Raw genomic sequence first — 26,350 nt, forward strand, 5'->3', positions numbered from 1 at the left:
CCCCCATGAATAGCCTTTAAAATTATTACAGTTTTCCTTTGAGACGGGTTTTTAACAAGCCCAAGGTACCTATCCCGACTATGCAACCCCACTGCGGGATCGCGTGAGGATCTTGGTGCTTCCCTAATTCACTTCTTTCAGAGTTAGCTTTGGGATGTGATTCAATGTTATTTCCCTTCCAGCTGAAGGGCAGCTGAGGTTACGAAGGGATTTGACCAATAGGCCAAAACCCAGTTAGGTTTGCTGAGAACCAAATGACAGCGAGGGGGAGGGGCGTGGGGGAGGCAGTGTGTGAACTGTGGTGCTGAGGATCAATCCCAGAGCCTTCTGCCTAACCCCATCCCAGTGCAGACGGTGGACAGGCAAGGTGGCCCCCCGCCAGACCTTCCAGAGAGCAGCAGCTGCAAATTGGTTCTGCCAGTGCTCAGCTTCCCATTTTCCGAGATCTCCTTGGGACTTGCGGGGCTGGAGCCAGGGAAGCTTCTAGGCCTCCTGCACCCCTTGGGGGGAGAGGGGGAGGGCCACTCTTCACCTGACACCTTCAGATAACCGACCCGCCTCTGGAGGACCCCTTGGGAGGCCGGCAAAGGGGAGCCCCGCTTCCTGGCCTGGAGACAAGCCACTTGACAAACTTTGACAAGCACTAGAAGAGAACCGAGAACAAATGAATCCGAAGAGGAGAGGCAAACGCTAGAGCTAGAGCCTCGATGGCTTTCCCCGCAGCCGCCGTCCCAGCGGCAGCCTGAGATTAATTACGCGCGGCGCAGCCTGTGCCCGGGAGAGCTGGGGTGGGGGGTGCAAGTGCGCTCGTCTCCAAGGAGGGAGCGCGGTGACACTTCTCACCGGCGAGAAACCTGGGGAAGTGAGTCGCCGCGTCGTCAGTGTTTGCGAGCGCCTGAGCGACAGGGAGGCTGTGCCAGGCTGGAGGAGGCTTGCCTTTCCGGAGCTGGAGGAGATTTCCCGGGGCTTCGCCTTCCCCTGCCTGCGAAGACTCTCCCGTCTGGCGGCCGCGGCAGCCGCGGCGGCCCCGGCAGCAGCGGCCCCAGCTCCTCCGCGGGGGGACGGGGCAGAATGCCTGTCCTCGAGCGCTACTTCCACTCGGCAGAGCTGGGCAGGAGGTGGACGGCCCCAGAAGGTGTGCTGCCCTCCTCCGCGGGCGGCCGGCCGGGGTGCCAGCAGGGGCCGCTGCCCTGGGACTTGCCCGAGATGATCAGGATGGTAAAGCTGGTCTGGAAATCCAAAAGTGAGCTGCAGGCCACCAAGCAGAGAGGCGTTCTGGAGAACGAAGATGCTCTGCACAGCTTTGCAGGTAAATCGACCGTGAGGTGCGAGAGAGGTAACAGGGCCAAGTCCAATTGCTTTGTGTCCCTTCCCTTGCAGAGCCCGAGCCAGAAAAACGAGAGAAGGAAGAAAGACCGATTGCAGCACGGGGTTCTAGGGCTGGGATTAATGAATGTTTGCTCCATCGTAGAAATGCATCTTAAAATTAAGAAGCATGTGGTAGGAGAGGCACTAATAGACTGGGAATCCAGTAACCTGGGCTCTGGGCTCCGCTCACACTCCTCACACTTGCCCTGCGGCTTACACAAGTGACATTTCCTGAACTTCAGTCCCCAGAAAAGAAGGTGGAGGTGAAATTAGATGTTCTTTACTGGCGATCCTGCCTCTGCAATGCTTTATTGATAAGTCAGAATTTTCTCCCAGACAATATTCTTCCTGGGCTGCATTTTGTCACGCTTTTTAGAAAGTAAAATGCGTTTTCCGATGTTTAACTCTGGGGCTACAGCATGTATCATGTTCCCAGGATCGAGTGGCCCCTGGATGCTTTTTATGTCCGGGAAAGTGAGCAAACTCGCTTGCCTCGATTTCCCCTTTGGAGGTGACAGTTCCCCCACTGATACCAGGAAAATCAACTCCCTCACAAATGTGGAAATGATGACTCATAGGGACTTTGTCATGATATAAGAATGTGCTGTGTTTAGGACAGTTGTGGAGAACCTTTCTGACAGCCAGCACCGCAACCACCAAGACAGTTTAGGATCCCTGCGAAGGATCCCAAGAAGCTGATAAACCCGTAAACTGAGAATGCGTAATTGACCGCAGGGCGCTCTCTTCCTTTGGGGAATGTGTTGGTAGATATTTGGAAAGTGGTGGTTCACTTAGGAGAACAAATATGAGCGTGTGTTTATGCATTTGAGTCTTGGCTAGCCCGATGCAATGGAATCCTGACATACCGTTGGTGGTGAGAGGTGGGAGCCTAGACGAGAAAGATAGACCAAAAATGACCTCTCTAAGAAACTAAGACTAAGAAATCAAAATGCGACTCATTTTATTTTTAACAATTTATTTAGAAACTTTTTTAAGTTGCCTAATAATCTTAAAAGAATATCATTACAAAATAATGTTCTGGACCAAAAAAAAAAAAAAAAGAAAGAAAGAAAGAAAGAAAGAATTGAAAGTAAGGGAAAAAAACTAGCGTTGGTCTCTAGTAAACATGAGTACTTAGGGATGAGAAGAAAACCAGTGAGACCGAGGTTTGTGTGTCAGATGGGAGATGGATGCCCACAGAAACAGGTCTTGGTCAGAAGAAATGAGGTAATGCCAAATTCATCCTGTATTTCATGTGAGTTTTACAAGACAGATGGAAACACCCACCTGGACAGACAACTTCACTGTGACACTTCAACTGTTTCAGTAAATTAAATGATTAAAATTCATATTTCAAATTGCACTTTTGATAAAACTGCATAATTCAACAGATGTTAGCATGTGTTGGGGATAGATTTATGTTGTCGTTTATATTATATGTAAGTGGGGGGTTAATTCTTGAAAAAGCCAATACTGCAGACAGAAAATAGGACTTCTGTAACTCTTTCTCACTTAAAAGGGACATTTTTCAGGACGTTGCAAAGCTGACTAGTGGAGTCTTAATTTATCCCTGGACCACTGCCCCGCTCTCGGTAGAATCTCTCAGCAGCCACTTTGGCTCCCAGATAGGTTGCTCCCTAGTGTGCTGTCCCCTTGGTCTTGACTGCAGGACACCTTCTCCAAGGAGGTCTGCCTCCTCTTCCTCCCTCCCTGCCTTGGCACTCACAAAGAGATGAGGGGCTCTCCCTGCTGGCATGGGCGTGAGAACTTATCCACATGTGCAGCCTGAGCCACGTGCTGCGGCCCCAAAGACAAGTTGCTACACTTTCCATATCGTCTCTACTTCCTCCCATCTTGTCCCTGACGCTGCAGCTCCTCCCCGAATCAGGTGCTCTGTGACATTCTACCCAGGTCAGCGTGACGGTGAGGGGTTCAGGAATGCTTAGAGAACAGTTCCAGAACTCTGGCATGTTTCCACTTTTAGAAAGACACAGTTTAGGCTGTATTCAGTTAGTGTACAGGTTTTATGTGTGTGTGTGTGTGTGTGTGTGTGTGTGTGTGTGTGTGTGTGTCTCTATCTCTCTTTCTTTGTCTCTCTCTCAATCTCTCTCTCAATCTCTCTCCCTTGCCTCAGAACTCTCACACTATTCAAATTTTGACAATGCTAACAATTTCCTGTTCCTCAAAATGCTTCAGGTGAGCTTTGCCAGATGCTTAGAATGTCTTTCTTTGACTTAGCCAACTAAAAATGGTTTAATTCAGAGGTGCGTGCATGGCAAAGTCAGTTAAGCATCTGACTCTTGATCTTACAGTTTGTGGGATCCAGCCCTGTATCAGGCTCTGAGCTGACATGGAAACTGCTTGGGACTCTCTCTCTCTCTCTCTCTCTCTCTCTCTCTCTCTCTCTCTCTCTCTCTCTCTCTCTCTCTCTCTCTCTCTCTCTCTCTTTCTCTCTCTCTCTCTCTCTCTCTGCCCCATTCTCTCTCTGTCTCTCTGTCTCTCTCTCAAAATAAATAAGTAAATTAAATAAATAAATAAATAAATAAATAAAACAGGGTGCCAGAGTGGCTTAGTTGGTTAAGCATCCAATTTCAGCTCAGGTCATAATCTCACAGTTTGTGGGTTTGAGCCCCGCATCGGGTTCTGTGCTGACAGCTCAGAGCAGGGAGCCTGCTTCAGATTCTGTGTCTCCACCTTTCTATGCCCCTCCTCTGCTCATCCTCTCTCTCTCTCTGTCAACAATAAATTTTTTTAAAAACCTTAAAAATCTTGTACAAAAGAAAAGAAATAAGAAATTTTTAACTCAAACCATAAAGTCTACCTCAAACATCCCTTTCTTTGTAAGGACTTTCCTGATCTCCACCCCCACGTGCCCCAGAATCTTCCCCCACAGTCATTTGTGTCCTCCTTTCTTCTATCTTTACCTGTATAGATGTTAATGTTTGTATCACACAATATATTTGCCCTGCTCTTACTACACACAGGAGAACTGAAAGCTAATACATTCTATGTATATTTTGACTGCTTGTGGTAACTGGTACATAGGTTTACATTTTTAAAAACCACAAAATAGCAGAAATTCCACACAGACCCAATAGCCTTCAAGACATTAGAGGTGAATATCACTGTTTTTTAATAAGTTGAATGTAACCCCGAAGGCCTCAGCTTTTCTTTTCCTTAGGGAGGGACATCCTTATTTTCACTCATACATCTGACCCAAGACTGGGATGTTGTTTTTGACAGGTGAAAAGGAAACGTGTCCTGAGGTTTTGCTTAGGTAATAAAGGCAGAGAGCAGAAGAATTTGTGGGAAAATAAATGCGTACATATGTATTCATGAGAGGTTTTAAGATGAGATTCACTAAATTGTGAGTGATGGATGACAGAGCAGAGCAGTGTCCCCTGAAGGGAGCAAGAACGTGTGAGAAAGGAGGTTACACATGTGAACATCTTCCTTCCATCTTCAGATGGGCATCAGCTGGGGACTGAGGGTGACTGTCATAGCGATAGACTGGAGGGGTGAACCGGGGAAGAGAGGAGGAAGTGAGGCTCATCATCTTTCCCTGCTGTGCACCTGGGCTTTGGTGGAGGCCCTGTTTTGCCCTGGAGTGGGCTCTGGAATTTATCGGTCTGCCCAAAGTCGGAGCACCAACTTGGTTCATTGGATCATATCCAATACTTTAATTTTCTTAATACTCACATCATTTTCCCTTTATGAATCAAAGGACGGTCTAATTATCTAGTTAATCCAAAGAGGTGGAGAGTGGATTCGAGACTAAACAACTTGTCCGGGGTCACACACTGACATTGATGGATCTCATCATCCAGCTGTAGTCCACAAAACTGACATAATCAGGGTAGATACTGGGTAATTTAAAGTTAAACCAAGGCATTTGTTATTGATTATATGTAGAGGAACAAACATAGAAACTCATGATATAATATAAATCTTGGTCAAACCAGAAAAATTGTATTACCATGCAAAATGAGTTAAACAATTGTGCCTTTACCTTTTTCTGCTATTTGTGGGCTTTAGTTTTAGATCCAAGCTTCAAGTGTTGGGAAGGCCCAGGGGAAGATTTCCCATCTATTATCAAAAAAAAAAAAAAAGTAAGCTTTAAAACATGGCGGTGGTAGCATGCCCAGGAGGGGCTTCTGGGGAGGCAAAAGAAGGGCAGGAAATAAATAAGCAGTTTCTCAAATACAGTGAGTGCAAATATAAGTCTAATTGTGATTCTCAACAGCAACCTAAGACTAGACATCTCCTAACAAAGCTTGTTCTTGGTTGAATAAATAATTTTATTTTGAAATTCAACCAAATAACTACAAACTCTGTAGCTGTGGAACTTTTATTTTGGTGTCTTTGGTGTAAATTTTACATTATATTTTACTTATTTATTAAGCCTGTTTTCATGTCAATAGCCTTTGGCTGTAGAAAAATATAAAAACACCCAACTCCCTAAAAAAAACATTTGTTTTCCCCATACCCATTGTCTTGCTCAACTTTCCAGGATAAAGTTGCTTTATACTAAGTTCTAGAAATTAAACCACCTCAGAGGGGAAGAAAAAAAACCTCCAAAGAATTATTTGATTCCAGAACTCTGCAATTCAAATTGACATTCAAAGTGCTATTTTAAAATTCCTCAAGTATCAAGCATAACATAAATATATTGAAGATTAAATGTTCTTATGATTAGAAGTCAAGGAGAACTTATTGGATGCTTAAGGTATGCCAGGGACTGTGCTAGGCTTCAGGGACTCAGGGAAGAATCAAACGCTTATCAAGAGAAGAACAATTATAAATTGGTGAACAGGAGTGCTATCTACAACATCAGTGTGAAAATAAGCATTTGTTAGTTTAAACTTTTCTGTCAACTCCAAGTATTGGCAATGAAAGTGGTGAAATTCAAAATCATTTGTAAAAATTGAAACATATTTTCAAACACTCATCAATATTAATGATCTCATTCAAAGCAGAACAAATTGCTTTGATCAAAAAATCAGTGAGTCTTAACAGTAGATAACTTGACATTAATTCATAACATGTTTCTGAAACAACTTCTTATGCATTAGTTTGCACTCAGTCTGTAGCTAAACTGGGCAACAATCTTAATACTTGAATCTGGTTTGTTTGGTTTTTTTAATTTATTTATTTTAGAGAAAGAGAGCAGGAGTGAAGGGGAGGTGTAGAGGGAGAAAGAGAGAATCTCAAGCAGGCTCCACGCTAACTGCAGAGCCCAATATAGGGCTCAATCCCATGACCCTGGGATGACCTGACCTGAGTCAAAATCAAAAGCCAGATGTTTAACCGACTGAGCCACCCAGGCACTCCTAATCTTTTTTTAAATCAGAATGCAAAATTGAGAGAAAACTGGAAACAGCATCTCACCATCACTAAATCTTGTCCTTCACCTGACTTCCTTATTTTTATAAATGACATGAGCTCAGCAGAAACCCAGGTTCAAAACTGCTCTGTCTCGTTCCAATTGGTTCTAACTCCATAATACAAATTAGTAGTATCAGAGTATTGTTGCAGTGTTGAGATTTTCAAATTTTTATGTCCTACCTCTCTGTCACTGAACTGTGCGAACCTGGGAAAATTATTTCACCTCTCTATTCCTCAGTTTTCTCTTCTATAAAAAGGGCATAATGATAGAACCTTCACAAAAGGTGAAGACTAAATGAGATAATACCAAAAAGTTGTGCCTAGAAAAGAGCCTAAGCCCTAATACATTCTCAGTAAATGTTAACTATTATAATTATCGGTATTGTTGTTATTTTCTCAACAATACCTCATACTCATCACCAGCTTTCTATTTATTTTCGTGGCCCTTGGCCAAACTTCATGTTTTGTTTATCATCTTGCAGTAGCTTCCGACTCTAGTGCTCTCTTTACCCTTCTTTTTTTTAATGTTTTATTTATTTTTGAGAGAGAGAGAGAGAAAACATGAGTAGGGGAGTGGCATAGAGAATGGGAGACAGAAGATTCAAAGCAGGCTCTGCTCAGATCAGGCAGCACAATGCGGGGCTCAAATGCATGAACTGCAAGATCATGACCTGAGCCAAAGTTGGATGCTTAACTGACTGAGCCACCCAGGCGCCCTTCTCTACCCCTCTTCTTTCTCCTCTATGATTTAGATCAGTAACATCAAAAGGAAAATCAGAATATGTCTTGCGCCTTTTCTGCAGAGAAAAATCCAAATACTTTTATCCTGCATTCAAAGCTCTCCACAGGCTGGAACTAGCTCACTTTTCCCATCTCATTTGTCATTATTGCCCCATAAGCACTTATAGTCGACCCAGACAGGACAAGCATGCCACAACTAAATCCTGGCTTTCTGTTCATTGTTACAATGCCTACAATGACTTCCCTCCATGTCACCAACTTCTGCCATTCCTTAAGGCCCCACTCATATGCCATTCCCTGCACAAAACCTTCCTGAGGTTACTGAGGCAGACTGTGTCTTTCTCTTCTGAAGTCTCACAGAACTTTCTCTGTATTTATTTCACAAGCAAATCACTTTGTCACAGTTAATGTACATTTTCTTCCTTCCCTCCTGGCTTTTCAGCTCTTTGAGAATGTGAAGAACATTCTATCTTCTTTGTGTTCTTCCTAACGTCTTTCACACGTCAGCCACTCAATATACTTTGATAAGTGAAAAAAGGAAATTATCAGAAGGAACAAAATAGCTTACAATTTGCCATTAAATGCATGAATGAACATTTTTTTCTAGGCACAGATTACTCAAGAAATGGAAATGTTAGTTATTCTTTTTAATGGAATCATTTTAAAATTTATATTCTGGTAGAGGATCAGGATTAATCATTATAGCTTTTAAAGTAAAAGAAAAGAATACATGAGGGTGGATTTCACAACTATTGAAGAGGTGTAACGTATGTACAAAACTAACATGAACAGTTCTATCTTCATAGAGAAAAGTTGAAATGTATAAAATTTTAGAGCAAATGCATATAAGTTATGAATGCTTTTATATACTTTAAAAATAATTACTCTGTTCAGGCATTTGGGGACATTTTATATCAACTAAAATTCCAGAAGCTGCTTTTTTTTACAGATAACACTCTGTATATTCCTTGATGTAATTTCAAAAATAGAATACGAAAGGTATGTGTTTACCCGGCCCTACAAATGAGCGTTGGAGGGGTTGGAGCTGAATGAAGGATGTTATTCCCATGTCCTCTGCTCTTTGCCTGGAACAGTTTCTTTTTTCTTTTTCTTTCTTTCTTTTTTTTTTTAAACAAGACTCGTTAACTGAACAGCAAAGCATTGATTTTCACATCTTACTAATTTTTAAAAGAAAAACATTAGAAGCTTTATTGTAAGAAAGACCAAAAACTCCAAGTTATGTATTCACGTACAGAAGCAATGTAAAGAAGAATGTGCTCTTTTCTGCTATCTGATTTTTCTCACTTTTTATTTATCAATACACTTCAGGGTACATCGTAGGTATATATCACCCTATCAAAAAGAGTAAGCAGATCACAAAGTACTTGTGATTTAATACAATGCCCTAGCTTAGATCTGTATATAGTATAGACATTATTCTTTCTTTTTCTATTTTCTCTCTCTGCCTTTCCATAAATTTGTCTTTAGAATTGACTTCAATCTCTAAAATACTAAAAGACCACCCAAGAGGTGAGCTTTGTATGTGTCCATTTGTCTTAAATTCCTTGAATTACAACATTAGTATAGAGACTTTCTTCAGACTACTTCTTCTCACCTAAAATACCCACATGGCATGATATGTTATGGATTATAAACCAAGCCCCTGTCCTGAGCATTTTGATATTCCTTGGCTCTCACATACGTGCTGAGGGAATACTAAAGAAGAGACTTTAGGTCATGGTCTTCATCATTAGTAACAAGAGAAAATTTAAAAGTCGGCCTTGTGTGCAATTGGAAGGCAGAATTGACAAGACAAAACAAGTTTAGTTGTATGTGACCTTAAAAGTGTTCCCAAGGGGCTAGGCTGATTGCAGAAAAGTAAAATCCCTAGAGAGAAAAGGACAAATTTTTTTAACAGTTTATTTCTTTTTTGAGAGAGAAAGAGAGACAGCTTTAGCTGGGGAGGGTCGGAGAGAGAGGCAGACACAGAATCTGAAGCAGGCTCCAGGCTCTGAGCTGTCAGCACAGCGCCCGATGTGGGGCTCCAACCCATGAACCGTGAGATCATGACCTGAGCTGAAGTCGGAAGCTTAACCAACTGAGCCACCCAGGTGCCCCAAAAAGGACAAATTTTTTAACAGGAATTGAGTAGCAGTTACATGTACTTGATAGTAGAAATCAAAAGGCAGAAAACTGTAAAATAAAATCAAGGTCAATAGAGAGAGATCAAATAGAAATAAATGTAAGTAAATATAATGTAATGAAAAATGTAATAAATGCAACTCTTTAGTCAAAATATTAATGAGGAAAAGTAAACAACCAAGGGTATTGAGACACATATAATGCAATAATTAGAACTTTTTGCACTGCATGCTCAGATGTTCCTTTCTTCTAGAATTAAAGCTGAACCCAAGATTCTTTTATTGTTCCTTCTGCATCTCTTTTGGATAGCACCCAAATATCTCACACAAATATAGATAGCCTTGATGACCATTTCTGAAACTGAAAGACATATTTGTTTAGAGGATCTGTGTCAAAAATTCATTGAAAAAAAGTTGATAGATTTTGCTGGGAAAAAAAGAGTTAGAAAGAGAAGAAAAAGAGACTAGTAAGCAGACAACCATGGAGTACCAAGGAGAAGGAAGTAAGATATGGTCACTACAAAGAAACTGGATTCAAGTATAAGAAATGTAATTAAAAACACATTTAGAAATGTAGAGAAAACAGTCACTGTTGAACACAATTGTAACAGAAATCTCAAATGTCCACACTGAAATATGCAATAAATATAGCCTGTTTCTCTCCAACTGATCAAACCTTGCTCTTTAGCCCACCCAAATGGGATAAGAAAATCTATATTTGCTAATTATCATGTTGGAGGTCAATCATTTTCAGATTAAATTACTTATTTTGGATAAATATTTCCCCCCCACTTCTTGCTTTTCTCCAAGGTGGTTCTAGGTGAACGTGTGCCTTGGGATCCCACACACCTATCTGAATGTGCCTACTGCACAAAATGCAAAATGCCAGCCTGGGACTGGGGAGCCAAGGCATGTTCATCTGGCCATGGGTTCTGTCTTTGACTCCCTTCCTTATAATTCTCCAGGGTGTTAGGAGTAGATGGCCTTACTTTGTGCCATATTCTCCTCCCCAGGAGAAAGCTTCTAGTGTGGAAGGGGCAAGCAGCCATATCTGCAAGCCTAACTCTCAATTATAATGGGATCTCATGGAAGAATGTAGAGAGTCTCTTTATCTTTCCACAAAGACCAGTTTTCAAGTGTATTGTTCTGCTGCAAACTCACACAGAAACTAACAAACAAATCAAACAACAATAACAACAACAAAGGAAAGCAAACAAACACAAAAGCCCTTCTTTCTCTGAAGGCCAGTGATGAATCTTGACTCCCTCTTCAAAAAACACTATCTCCATTACACACTAACTGAGCTACCATGTACTGGGCCCGTTCTTGAGTATTGCGTGTGCAACATTCTTTATTTTAGTTACATTCCTATGCATATACTTGACCCAGTCATTCTACCCTATTACCTCTCTCTCCTTCTGTTAAAATACACACATGCCTTTCAGCAACCAATCTCAGGACTTTGACACTGAAAAGTGCAGCTGAATGACTGTAATACATGAAACAGGATGTGTACAAGTCACACCTTTCTGGTTGGTTTCCACATCAAAAGCTGAGGTTTTATATCTAATACAGATTGGAATCATGATCATAAACATACAGTGCATTGTACTCTGGTCAGGTCTGATACATTTTTATTGCTTAATGTGCTCATTGGAAATTTCTGAGAGGTATTCTCTTTTTTCTGCACTCTGCTCAGAGAAAGGTGGGATGGGAGACGCCAGGAGACGTGAGGGGGAGCGCCAGTTGCCGGCACTGTAATGGGATCATTGTTTTCTTCTAGCGTTGTAACAGGAGTCACTCACCTTTTCCATGGTAGCTGATATGAAGGAACAGCTGCCTCCCTCCGTGTTCTTCTCTCTAAAACTCATTCAAGGCTATGTACACCTATCCTTTTCCCTCAGTTTCTCCTTTGAATATTAGTTGAATTCCGCATTGCTTGTCTTGGTTCAATCCCTAATTCTACAGAAGAATAAAAGAAAAACTTTCCTTGTCAATTAAATAGGTATATAAAATCAAGAGCTATGAATTCATCAGATTCATAAATTCTAAAGCAATTTCTACTGTGTTTAGTCCTAAATGTCCTATTGTTTTTGATTTGGTGATAATCCACTGTAGAATGTGAATAGACAAAATTGAACTAAAAAATTTTGTTTTGAAAAAATATTTTGAATGCCTCCACTCTCCAAAACTAATTAAAGAACACTCTAGGAGGTCACAGAATTGAAAATGGTGTTTTAATGTTATATACAAATATTTAGCATCTTCTACTACATACTAAGTCACAGTTGAATAAGGACTTATTCCCAACTTAGAAAAAGAAGAAATTGAGACCTCTATTCACTGATTGTTTATTCAAGATATTCAAAAAGGGAAATAATTCAAATTTCTAGGTTTTTCTTGCAAAACAATTCAATTGAATAATTATATTTTGAGTGTCTACTCAGCACATGGCATGGTGTTATGTGCTTGGGATAAAAGCAGAAAGAAAAGAGGTTATGACCTGTTAGATGAGACAGACGTATAAATAACTCACTGGTATTAAGGTTGAAGGGCATATGTCTCAAGATACAGTAGAAATAATACTCTGTGGCAACACTGAGGAAGAACAAAGACTGCTTATTCAATAAGTTTATTTATTGATTATCATGTGCCAGATACTGTCTTGGTTCCTTAGAAAATAAAAGTTCACGAACTAGTAAAGCCGAGGTAGATGAATTGGTGATAGATAGATAGATAGATAGATAGATAGATAGATAGATAGATGATAGAGTGAGCGAGCAAGCGAGTGAGCTAGGTGAATGACATGCTACACTAGAGGTAAATATACAAAGCCTGTGCCTACACACAGGGGAGTGATTAAGTCTGTGTATCATTAGTGTTAAAAGAGTTTTCAGAAAGGGGGTGATTTTTGAGGTACCATTCAAGGTAAGTTGTATTTCTCCAAATGAAGAATGGTGGAGGACATTGCAGAAAGAAGAAGCAGTGGACCAAATGACAGAAATTCTGGGAAATGCCACATCTTAGGATAGGAAGTATATCAGGAGGAGGATGAAAGATGAGTCTGGGGCCATATTACCAAGGGTCTCATCTGTCTTCCTAAGGAGTATATCTTCCCAGTATAAGATGACTTCAAATAATTTTAGTGGAAGTGATGTGATAAAATTTACGTTTTAGGAGGATCACCCTAGCAACAGTGGCTGGTGGAGAGTTAGACTTGAGGTAAAGATACTAATGCATTTTAACCATCAACTTGGTGTTTATTGACCATATTTAGTAAATATCAAGAATTTTGAGCTGATGAATTCTTTCCTTTTAACTTACAGACTAACCTTCCCAAGTGCTACAGTAGTTTACACAGAACTACAGAAAATAATATATAAACCATTCAGTTAAACCCCTTTACCACTGATACGAACCTGTCCTGAGGGAGATATAGTCCTCATGTTCTTCCATCCAGACCTCTCATTCCAACCACGCTCCTCACTTCCACAAGTTCAAGACCTGACACATTTGAAGCTCACAGTTTCAAAATAACCTGTCCCTTCTACTTTGCTAAGTGGTATTTCTTCTTGTCTTCAGGTTGCCATGTTTTTTTAAGCAATTAGTTCAAAGCTAGGTGCCACAGAATGGATGAGAAAATGTCTATGAAAAATGCAATTTTTACATAGTTTATAATGTAGTGAATTAGATGAAACCACATACTCAAACACAAACCTAGTGTGACAGATACTCCATGAGGACTCAATGTTAATTCACTCTTCTCCAGAGGGACCCAGCAAGGTTTAATGTGGACTGGCCCTTACAGCTATGTCTCTAAGATTATTAAAATCTCAACAGGATATGATAAAATGACCTTCTTGGTGAAGGAATTAGCATGAATGTAGGTACAAAGGCAGAAAAGCACAAGAAATGATTGAGAAATGGATAAAAGTTAACTTAGTATAATGTTTGGTTTAAAAAATAGTGGGAAACAAAGAATTAATGGGACTGGGCTGCATATGGACAAGAAACCTTCACTTTTATAGAACCATTGAAAATTTTTAAGAGGAAAATTGGAGAAATCTTTGAATTTTACAGTGGAAAGTGCCTTTAAGTTCATCAAGTTAAACCACTGCAGGGTTTTGGTTGTTGTTGTTTGTTTGTTTGTTTTTGATGGGAAAACTGAGACCCCAGAGCGGTTACACAACATACTTGGAGCCAATTCTAGGTTCCTCAATGCCCAGCCATGCTGCCTGCCATGGTCAAACTCCAAAAGTGTCCCTCTCTATGATAATTTTTCTAAATCTCATTTTCTGTCCTTTTCACTGCCACACACTAACATCTCTATGATTGTGTTATATGTGTGGTATCCATGTTACACAAGCAAATATATGTGCATACGTGTATGTGTATACACATATTTTTCTTGTTCCCAAACTTAAATTATAAATTGTTCTGGACAAGTCCCAAGCTCTGTTTGTGAATTTCCCCATCTAGAGTGCCTGTGATGTACTGAAAGGGTAGTTGTTCACCAGAAAAGACTACCAGATGTAAGAGCTTAAGCTGAATTGTGAGCTTAAAGGAAGTTATAGATGAAATAGAGATGGTAGCTGCTCATTGCTATAGCCATTATAAGTGAAATGTTACTGTGATCCTACGTAAGAGTTTTGTTTCTGCATTGTTGCTTGGACATAGAGTTTCAGGACGGTGGACCAGACAGGACCAGTGCATGTGGCCATTGAAAGTGTGGGTCTGTGGTACGTTTGCCCATGAACTGTTGAGGATTAACCCCTCAATCTCTCAGGCTCTCTTTGCAAATGTAGTGCGGAGCTCAGAAAGCACATTGAACATTTAGCAACATTTAGGCAAGATTTTAGAAAGGTCATCCACAACCACTTTTATTTTTCCTGATTCTGTAAGGTGTTTGTATTCCCAAAAGATACATACAGGCTTTGGTGGCCAGTTTTCCTCCTTTTTTGTTCTGAAGCTATATCCCCTCCTCTCAAAAGCCTTCTTAGCTGCCTACATTATGCCATTCACAGACTGCTTGCTTATTACCACCCAAATAAGGTAATAGAAACACAATAGAAGTGGCTTCTTCTTTTTAATGAACAATAAACCTTATTCCATTAAAAATAAGACCCTACTCTAAACCATTACAGAAACGTTTTTTGATGTTAGGAAGAAACATCAGTGGCTGTGAAGGGGTGGGGGTATTGGGGGCAGACAGAGCTTTCTGCTGCTGTTCTTAATTATTTTTACTTCATGCCTCCTGTACCTCTGGGTCCAGCTGAAGCAGAAACGGTGAAACGCCATAAAATAACCCTCTCTCAAAGTATATTTGGCCTGACAGGAAACAGGAAATACCAGAAAAGATCACAAGAAAAGCTGTAATCATAAGATTTCTAGCCTAATTCTTTTGACGTCAGCAGTTTAGATAAGTCAGATAAGCAATCACAAGCATCCGCGAGCTCGGGAGTGCCAATCCAAATACCCGAAGTGCATCTTCAACCCCTTTGAACTTGCACATTGTTGTTTTGCCCCTGCCCTCTTCTCTTCCCCACAAGAAGCATATCCTGAAATTGTGAATTACGAAGTTAGTGTCAACATTAAGGTATTCAAAGACATTACACAGAGCTTCTAAATTGGTTGTATAGCTAATTCAGCTGGCTTCGTGAATGATAAACTCTGGATGAAACTGACTGTTGATAAGACATGAAAAAACTAACTCTGGCTTGTTTCAAGAAGAGTTTGCTTCCTAAAGTTTTAACTTTCCTAATCTTGACAACTAAGTGATTGCTGTAATTTGTCTTTGATAATATGCTAAAGGAGACATTGCCATCTCCAAAATATGCTAAAGTATTCAGCAACACCAGTCATCATTATTATCACCCTTTCCTAGCCACCACCACCTCCACTGCCCACAATAACAACATATTTATGGGTTGGTTAGATATAAATGGCATGAGGCATATACTCCCCTCTAATAAATTTTCATAACTTCAGAAATAGTACTAGAGAATTTAACCATTAGATAAGCAGAGACACATGCTTGGCTGTTCAGAGGATGATGTAAGAGATTAAATCAACATTACATAACATGGAAATTAAAAATAAAAATAAAACATTGAGGACAAGAACTTTCAGACAACATCTACCTGTGTCCAATAAGAAAGTCACAATAAAACATAAGAACACAAAGACATAAAACTATTCCGTCAGATGAAAGACAAAAACTACATAGTAAAGTAGGAGGAAAGGAGAACAAGTTTACACAAAGTAATTGAGCAAAACTGAAATCTCAGCTTCCTAGCAGACAGGACAGAGGGGTAACAGAATAATTATATCATTCATTATCTCTAGGAAAATTCCCTGGGAATAAAAACATTTTTCCTGGTGTTGGGTATACAAATGGGGCTCTTATCATGATTATGATAATGATGATATATGATATGATATGATATTTATCATGGAGGAGGATACTGGTATGATATGGTGGTATGATAAAGATGGTATGGTATGATAATGGGAAGGTGATATGGTATGATAAGGATGACTTGGTATAGTAATGGAGGGTATCCCTCCAAGGACAGATATGAAGAGGGGTGCCGCTTATGGATAGTTTTACAGACTCAGTGAAAGATGGTTTCATAGAGACCATTCAGTTGGGAGCCGAAGGTGAGGTGGCCCCAGCTTGTGGCTTCAGGGTGGTCCGACACAGTGAGGAGGCAGGAACATGTACACAGTCGCGAGGAGTGAGAATGGAGGAGTCTGTCCTTGTCAGGGAAGTCCAAGTGTCAGCACAGCTCAGCTCTTATGAATGTGGGAAGTTAGGTCACAAGCCCCTGGAACATGGAGCTCACACAGCTCTGCTAATTTCATCATGGGCATGCCTGCCCTTATAATCTTTAAAACTGGAAGAGAAAAATTAAGCAACAAATGCTTTCTCTTAGATGGTAGAAATATTTTTATACTTGCCCTTGGTTGTGCCAGACATTTGGCTATAATTAAATACACATTGGTAAAGTGTCCCAGTTAGGTCATAGGTGAGTCTTGAGTCTTTTCTCTGTGTTTGTGTGTGTGTGTGTGTGTGTGTGTGTGTGTGTTATCTAATACTCTAGCTTGAGTAACACAGCTAAGCCCTTTACTTCGTCAGTGTTCCCTTCATGCATGAACACATGTAGGCACTCAAAATATGCTACATTTAATGTTCAGAATAAATGCTATCTGAACATATTTTCATTTTACTTGAACCCATTTCCCACATTCTGCCTAACATCTTGCTCATAATATTTCCCAAGGATTCAGAAGATTGGAAAGAATGTATGTGTTTAGATTAAAAGATAAATATTATATTCAAGAAAGCCCAGTAAGTATGAAAACAAGTGGATTTCTTCCTATTTAGTACAAAGGCGATGAGCATCTGGGTGTTAAGTATATCGAGATCTGCAGTCAGACATCTTTTCTGGATTCCAAATAACCTTACCAAGGAGTGCGTGCGTGTGCGTGCATGTGCATGTGTGTGTGCGTGTGTGTGTGCGTGTGCGTGTGTGTGTGTGTTGGGGGTTGGTAGGCTAAAAGAAGCAGATTAATGTCAGAGAGAAAACAGACCCTCTCTTTGTCTAATACACTGGACAACGATCTTGCAAAATAAGTAAGGAGAAGAGTAGAAGTCTGAAAGATGAGAGGAAGCACAATTGGGCAGAGTAACACCTGCTTTCTACAAAGAACAATGGAGTTAAGAAACGAAAAGAGGAGGCCTGAGCCAGATAACACCAAAGGTGGAGACTAAATGGAAGAGGTGTCTGGACACACTAGAAAGACTTGTTACATACTGTATCTTCTAGCTTCTTAGAGCTGAGCTGCTCTTCCTGACAAGTCACCAAGGTCAAGGTGAGTCCTTAACTCTCAACAGTTGCTCCACATTTATATCCTCAGTTGAGGTCACACTAACCAAGTTGAATACTCTTGCCCTTTAATTGGAAACCAAGTGTGAATTAAGGGTCAACCAAGATGCATGCAAACACAGGCATATTGTATACTTGCTACTGTAAAATTACTTTGAATCAGTGCTTTAAGGTGCTTTAAGGCTTCTGGGGCCACCTCCAAAGGTACTGAATTCTTTCTAAGGTCACTGTTATTTGCTGTCACTCTGCAAAGTTGAGAAGTTAAACAATATAAAGATATAAGGAATTGTACTTCTCAGGAAGCCTTCAATTCTCCACCCTTTTGGAAATTTTGCCTCCATTTTTAATAAATTTTGTGGTTCTGATTCATGTTCTTCTTTTAAATCTTGTGAAGAACTAATAACTTCCTGCTTTCCTACACCCTTCCCCTTTTAGCCTTATCGCTGGGAATGCTTCTCTTTAATTCAGAATTATCATGGCTAAGTGATGGTCTCTAGAGTGCATGCATCTTTACGAAACTCTTTGTACCTCAATTTTTTTGGCCATAATATGGAAACAATAATGGAAACTGCATTATGGTGCTGCTTTGGGGAGTAAGCCAGATAATTTATGTAAAGAGCCTAGCATACTGCTAGTGCTAATGATTATTATCACACACTTTTCTTATTTCTAGTAATTACTGAGGAATCTTAAATTACCTTTTTAGCTTATCCTTATATTTGCAATTCTAGTAATACAATCTTGAAAGCAGTCTTTACTTCTAATTTATAAGTTTATTAATCTTGAGAGAGAGAGAGAGAAAGAGACAGAGCAGGGTAGGGGCAGAGAGAGAGGGAGAGAGAATCTCAAGTAGGATCTGCACTGTCATCACAGAACCTGATGCAAGACTCGATCTCACAAACCATGAGATTATGACCTGAGCCAAAATCAAGAGTCAGATGCCTAGCCAAGTGAACCACTCAAGCACCCCTCTTTACTATGCATCAATATGTACAGTGAAAGCCTAATACTTCTAATCATACAATCACTAAAATGTCCTAATTGGTTTGGGGTGGAGATACAGAGTTGAAGATTTGGTTGAGTCAAAGTACATGCAAAAGTAATTTCCAAAAGGATGTTGAATTTGCCAATATTTGGTTTTCAACTAAATCCTTTGTTAAAATAAGTTAAAATTCGAGAGGCTTGTATTCTTATTTTTGTGTTGTCAAATGTTTATGGTATAAATCGCCACTTAACATCAAAAGTCTATTTAATCACAAAGTCTCCATACTACCATTTTTGTTAAGATGATATCTTCTTAGACTTTTTAATGCAAAAAAGCCAGTTCATAGCATGTTGGCATTAGAATTCCAGCCACAGCTTTTTAGGAATCAAGATTGATCACTCTTGACAAGCGGCAGAACTTTCCAAAGCACCACAGGGAGAGAAACTTCTCAGAAACCAAGGGTTTTTGTAAGGAGATCAGCATAATAGCTTATTTCCTAATGAAACTGGCAGGAGCTGATGTCTTCTAGTTATGTTTAAGAAAACCATTAGATTTCCTCATGAGATTTCAAAGTTTGGATGACCTTCAATTGGAGGCAAAGGACAACCTAAAAACATATAACATCTGGTCATCCCAAAATGTCCAAAACCTAAAATTATTCAGAACTTCCAGTTTATTCATTGAACAAAAATCATCTCGCCTCTGAGATCTGTTTCCTGGGAATTCGGCAGCAAGGAAGCAATAACAGCCAAGGCGAATTGAGAAAAATACTGTCTGGTTAATTTCTTTTAAAGGAATAGAACTAGTCAAAATCATCCCGTTTTGGAATGTACTACTCATTAGCAGTCCTAGTCTGTGATATTCCAGTGTTGTAAGCAACAGTAGATTCAGGAAGCTTATGTACCTCACCTTATCAACTCAGGTGTTGGTTCATAACCACTTATGCTAAACAACATGTGGATTTGGGAAAGATGAAAGGGAAGCAATGTGGGTGGGGGCAGGTGACATTTTCATAGGTGGCAGTTTACAGAATTCAAGGGAAAATACCATGTCCATTTACTTTATGTGTTACTAGACCAAAAGGAATTCCTTTGAGGACACTGATTTGACAGAGAAAGAGTGATTTATATAAGGAATAGTCTAATAGAACATAAGACTTTTAGGTTCTGCCATGAAAATATCAGAAATAGGATTAGAAATCAGCAAACTAAATACACACAATCCACTTTTCAGATGCATGAATTATGAACGAGCCAGTCTGAGCAGTTGTTCAGCGTAAGGAGCGCTGACATGTCAGGTTGACCCCTGCTTCAGACCAAGGGTGATCTAATAACAACTTTACAGTGTACGAGTTACAAGTGACTCGTTTCTGAGGCAGAGAGAAGGCAGAAGAATGAATGCAGACTCCATCCTTGGGTCCAATCTCTCAGTAGTTCCTCAATGCAATTATTCAGAATTAATCAATCCCTGGACGTGGAATCAAAAGACACCTTCCTACTTGCTATGCAGATGTAAACTTTCCTCTCTCTGCACCAGAGCCAGCCATAGTGCGAGCCGTGGCCATCTGAGCCATGATGGAACCGTGCCGGGAGGGCACAGTCACTTGAGACAGAGCCCATGTTTGATTTAAGCTCAGAATGACAACTTTGGCAAGAGTGGGTGATGGCTTTGCTGCATTTGAACAGGAAAAGCCTAGACGGTAGGCATAAATTTTTAAGTTTTAATTATGCAAACTCCAAGAACATAGTGGCTGTTTGAATACTATTCTAAAGTCCACTTGATTAATCTTCCCCAAATCATGCCGTTCAGTTTTCAAGACTATTTCACTTTCAGGATTTTAGCTCTCACCTCCTCACACTTGAAATAAATGAGCTGCTTCCATCTATAGAAGGCTAATAATCCTGCATTTTATTTAAGAAAATAGTGATGCTAATGTTTGGAACATTGAACACCACCCCACAGAAAATGTTTGTCATAAATTGATCACTCCATCCACCAGAAATCAGACCTCTGCCAAGCTTAGAGAGGGATGTGAAGAAATAAAAATTACAAACTCCTCCCCTTTAAACTTTACAATCCAGTTTGAAATCAAAGAACCAAGCAGGAAAATTAACTAACAATTCAAATCCTTGTATTCTGATCAAATACTAGTCTGAAAAGTTAGAATACATCTGCGTCAAAATGGATAATTATTTTAAATATTGTTGATAAAAATAAATATCTAATATATCCCTCCTTCTTTTTTAGCTAATCGCCATTTGCAGAGCTTTTTTTCTGGATAAGGCTTATTTCTAAATCTGGGTCATCATCCCAGACCTTCACTTTGTCCCTGACTTTGACGGAGGAAAGCATTGGTTCTTTTCCTTCCATTTGATTTATAGCATTTTCTCTCTCTCTCCTCTGCCCTCTTTTCTTTACTGCCCACTTTAAGAAAACACAATATATCAAAATTCATATTTATAAGTAAATAGTCAAATTAGTATAGATACTGGATTCATAGAAGAAATATATGAACAAGAAACTAACATCATTTTATTAGCAGAATAAGAAATGTTAGAAATCGGTAAAAAAAAGTATAAATTATAAGAACATCTAAGTTGTGGTAATTAAAACAAGTTTATTATAAAAATGTATGTATGCAAGGAGCTTTCACTTTCATATTATTTCCTTTAATCCTCAGAGCAACCCAGTAAGATAAACAGATACAGACTTATTACCCCACTTCACAAATGGGAAACTGAGGCTCAGGTTGTGTAAGAAATTTGTCTAACATCACAGAGCTAAAAAAAAGATAAGACTTTGGATATGGAAAAAAACTATAATGTCATTTGACAGATGAATGGATAAGGAAAGCATAATATAGATAGATGATGGCTAGTCTATATAATTATATGTATGTGATGGAAATTACATATATATAAAATGGAAATTATTCAGTCTTTACAAGAATAAAAGAAAGAAAGACAGACAGAAAGCAAGCCTGACATTTGCACTGTGAAGCAACCTGGAAGATATTATGCCAAGTGAAATAAAGAAGACACAAAAAGGAAATATGATGATCTCACTTATATGTGGAATCTAAAATAGTCAGATTCATAGAAGCACAAAGTAAGATGTTGGTTGCCAAGACTGAGGGAAGAGGAAAATGGGGTGATATTGGTCCAAGGGTACAAAGTATCAATTATGCAAGACAAATAGTGAAGATCTAACTGACAGCATGGTGACAACAATTGTATTGTATACTTATAATTTGCTAAGAGAATAGGTCTTAAATCTTAACACAGACACACATACCATGATAACTGCATAGAAGTAATGGATATGTTATTTATCTTGACTGTGATAATCATTTCACATTGCATCTATATGTATATCAAAACATCAATTGGAGGGCGTGTTGGGTGGCTCAGTTGGTTAGGTGTCTGACTTTTGATTTTAGCTCAGGTCATGATCTCACAGGTTTTGAGTTCAAGCACCATGTCAGACTCTGCACTGACAACGTGGAGCCTGCTTGGGATTTTCTCCCTCTCTCTGCCCCTCTCTTGCTTGCTCTCTCAAAATTAAAAAAAAATCAATTGTACATCTTAAGTATGTACAATTTTTATGTGTTAATGAAATCTCAATTAAGCTATTTTCAAAATTTAAAATAATAAGAATATATGAGAAGGCTTTGCAAGATACCTACCACGGAGTACGCATTGAGTAAACTCCAGATTTTATTACTGTGAGCTGAGGATGTAGTCCTCTGCTTCTGATTACAAGTCCAGGGTTCTTTTCAATGATACATACCCCTTGATACAAATCACTTAAAAAAAAAAAAAGAAGTCCTTTGAGTTATTTTGGTTGCTCTTTCAGGGCAGGAAGATTTTTATACTATTTCCTAGAACATTGTGCTGTGCCTGGTGGCTGCCACATAATTGACGCACGATAATGATCTCTTGAACACGTGAATGTAATCGAATGAGAAAAATGCTATGAAGTTGACTGCCAACCTCTGTTTTATTTTACTCTTAAATAAATTCACTTATTAGCTAGTAGCATAACAAACAGCTTTCTTTTCGAATGAATAAGTATTAGTGTGAATAACATTATTTACATGGGAGTCTAATAAGAAACAGTATTAGTGTGACTAGCATTGTTTACAGAAGAGTCTAATAAGAGATTTTAAAAAATTTTGCCCTAATTCAAGAATAGTTGTTCTCCATAAAAAAGACCTGAGAATTAGTCTGTGATCAGGAATTCTTGAACAATTAACCTAACCTTCATGACTCATCTTCCTCTCCCCTCCCCCATGTAAGAAAAGAGGATGGCATTGCCTGCCAAATCTGAAAGTCAAAGAGATGTGGAATTGGGACCATAGTTCTTCTCAGTGCTTTCAGTTACTTAGCATGATCCCTCGGAAGTCATGAGATGTGTTCAAACTCAACCACCCATAGGGTAAAATCCACCAAACATAGCCACCAGGCATTAAGTGAGCATCTAATTCAGACTGGGCATTGCGCCAGGCCCAGCGGGTACAAAGATGACTATGATTAAGGTTCTACAGGATAGTTATCAAGAAAGCAACTCAGCATACCCAGCTTGGAATCCTGATCTGTTGCCTGCTATCTATGTGGTGCTTGACTAACTAACCTCTCAGACCTCACCCTTCCCATTGTAACAAGTGAGCACTGTTCTTGCCATGTTGTTAGACTTCAAAAATGGGGTATTGGCTTTATTGTACTGGTCCTCAAGATGCTCACTGTTTAGTGAAAAGACAAAAATGGAGACCAAAGAATATTGGGGCACCTGGGTGACTCAGTTAAGCATCTGACTTTGGATCAGGTCAGGACTCAGAACTCACAGTTCATGGGTTTGAGCCCCACATTGGGCTCTTTGTCGTCATCATAGAGCCCACTTCAGATCCCTGTCTCCCTCTCTCTCTATCCCTCCACCCACCTCTCTCTCTCTCTCTCTCTCTCTCTCTCTCTCTCTCTCTCCCCGTCTCAAAAATAAGTAAACATAAAAAAATACTATGTGGTACTTGACAGAGTAGGGCCCAGCTCTGTGAAGACACTGAGGAATGGAGACCTAACTCCTTAGTGCTGAGAGTATATAGTGGTTAGGAACTAAATGGTGTTCCAATGCTTTCCAGGTGATCCTCATACTATCCTCATGAGGTAAGGCCTATTACAGCTCTCTTCCCTTATCCATGGGGGATATATTCCAAGGGACCCTGTGTATGCCTGAAACCACAGATGGTACTGAACCCGATATACACTATGCTTTAGCCTGTATACTCATGCCTATGATAAAATTTAATGTATTAATTAGACACAGTAAAAGAGTAACAACAATAGTGAAATAGAACAATTATGACAACATACAACAATAAAAGTTATATGATTGTGGTCTCTCTCAAAATATCTTATCCTACTGTATCACACTCCTTCTTGTGATGTTGTGAGATGATAAAAATGCATGTGTGATGAAATGAAGTGAGGGGAATGGTGTAGACACTGTGACGTAGTGTTAGGCTACTATTGACTTTCTGCACTGCATCAGAAGGAGGGTCATCTGCTTCTCAACCACAAGTAACTGAAACCATAGAGAGTAAAGCCATAAATAAAAGGGGACTATTGTATCCTATCTTGTGGATATGAGAAGGAAGGCACTGGGGGTTAGGATAGTTGTCTAGAGCCACATAGCTAGAGAGGCAGAATTGCAACTCACACTGGAGATGTCCAGAACACACACCATTAGCCAAGATGGCACACAGCCTCTTTTCATGGTGGTTTTTTAGAAGATCAGAGAATTGTCAAGCAAACATAATAGGAGAAGTCCATTTCAGACCTAAAAGATTCCCTTTCCTTCTCCTATCCCTTCCTCTCTACCTATAATGCCCAATTAAGCTCTGACCCAAACTAAACATCTAAATCCCTCTCTAGAATGGATCTGAAATTGTTCCTAGAGTCTGGTGTTGACCTGAAGGCCAAGTTGTCCTAGGAATGCATTAGAATCCACCATTGATTCTAAGCCACCTTGGACTTTTGGTGGGGAGGAGGGGTGTGGAGGAAAAGCAAGGGAGCAGAGACTGAGTTTGAATTAGATTTCCTACTGTCATTCTAGATTCTCAAGACCTTTGTAGGGTCAAAGTTGAGGCCATTTGAGAGAAAATACTCTCCATGCTCAGGGTGGAGCCTACTTGGGGTTCTCTCTCTCTCCCTCTGTCCCACTCCACATTCATACATGCTCTTTCTTTTTAAAATAAAAACAATGACATCTCAAAAAGTCAAAGCAGTTATATACATCCATTACTGTTTCCCACTGCTGTCTTCCTGCCTGTTTCTCCCACCACCCTGAGGCGTCACAGCCTCCCTCTTTCAGATCTAGATCAATGCAATAGTCTCCCAAGTTCCCTGTTCTCAACATCATCTAAAACCGAATCCATCTAAACACAGGTTATTCTTTCCAAAGCACAGCTCTGCTTACGCCATTCTCCTCAGAATCTTCCAGTGGCTCTTCACTAATCCGGCGTTGGAAACGAACCACGACCTAGCCTTAGTTTCCCCTTCTCTGCCTTGCTTTCCCTTCACGCCAACAAAACAGGACAACTTATGTTTCTCTTACTGTAATTTCCCGCCTCTGAAGGTTTACTCAAAGTTGTCCCCTGCTGGACATTCACATCTCATCCCCAACCCTCTAATTTCCAAATTCCCTCATCTTTAAGAATCAGCTCAATTAAAAATTAAAAAAAAAAATCAGCCCAGTCAACACCTTCATGTAGCCCTCCCTGATATCTCGGTAATAAATACCACCACACCTGGAACCCGTAGCATCTCTTTTTTACCTTCCAGGTAACGCTGTAGTTACTATTGTATATTTCTTATCTCCTGATGACATAATAAATTTTCCTCCAACATGCATTTCCCAGAGCAAAGTAGGTACTTATTAAACTAAATTAAATGCAATTAATAATATTGAATGAAGAACATACAATGTTTGAAATAACATCTTGTTTAGGAGTCTATTAACATGTGAGAAGACTATGAAAATATTTGCAACTCCTTAATAATACATCTTTTTACTCTGGGGTTCTTTTTAGTGTGCGGCAGAAGACTATTGGGAGCTAACATTGTTCTGAAAGTGCAGCTGTATTAACATCGCAGCTGTAAAGAAAAGCATAAACAGGTCAAACATATGCTTTGAAAGAAGAAAAACAAACCAAATTATTATTTCTTTCTGTCTGTGCATGAAGAGCCAAAAATCACCAAACAAGAGGCAACAAAAACCACTTCAGCTTTCTATCTCCTAAAGATAAAAGCTACCCACCTACTTCTCTGCTGTGGCAAGTTCATTCAATAAGAGGCTGGGGACAAGAGACTCAGACAGGAGGGATCCACCACAGGCCACCTATTCCCTTACATGTGGGGCCCTAATGAAGACAGTTCTCTTGAAGCTATGAAGGGCTCAGGCTAAGTCCCATTTGATTCGCTTTCCTGGTCCCAACTCATTTCTCAACTCTCTCATGTAATAATCTCCACTTTCATACCTTAAACCTTCGCTAAGACCGTGTAATGCAGGTGAGACAACCAGCCCCATTCATCTGCCTTCCCTCTAAAAAAGAGTCCATTCACATGCCCCATAAAGTATTGTTTTCATTGTCTTTATCTTAATTGCCACTCTTTCAAGAAGGCCGTTCTTGAGGCCCCTAATGGATTAGGCCCTTAGTACATGCTAAGTACATGTACCCTTCATTCTCCTTCACAACACTCACAATGATGTTTCATTTCTACCTTTCCCCCAAACACTGTAAGCCATTTACAAGCAGAAACAGTACCTGTCACTTATGCCTGCCACAT

The 26,350-nt window shown here is 39.8% G+C and overlaps 1 protein-coding gene across 3 annotated transcripts in view; it reads left to right on the forward strand.

Moving 5' to 3' along the window:
• The window catches only part of PDE7B (phosphodiesterase 7B), a 315,252-nt gene that overhangs the window by 170,157 nt on the left and 118,745 nt on the right, over nt 1-26,350 (forward strand). Inside the window, exon 1 of one of the 3 annotated variants that reach the window (XM_029944590.1) lies at nt 642-1,309. The exons of 1 other annotated variant lie outside the window; for it this stretch is intronic. In XM_029944590.1, the coding sequence (XP_029800450.1) occupies nt 1,072-1,309 (238 nt within the window). In that variant the 5' untranslated portion in view covers nt 642-1,071. Of the gene's footprint in view, nt 1-641; nt 1,310-26,350 lie in introns of those variants that run through there. One more of the 3 variants, XR_003910745.1, reaches the window with a different exon arrangement.

Source organism: Suricata suricatta, chromosome 7 (assembly GCF_006229205.1).
Source record: "Suricata suricatta isolate VVHF042 chromosome 7, meerkat_22Aug2017_6uvM2_HiC, whole genome shotgun sequence".
Taxonomy (NCBI): domain Eukaryota; kingdom Metazoa; phylum Chordata; class Mammalia; order Carnivora; family Herpestidae; genus Suricata; species Suricata suricatta.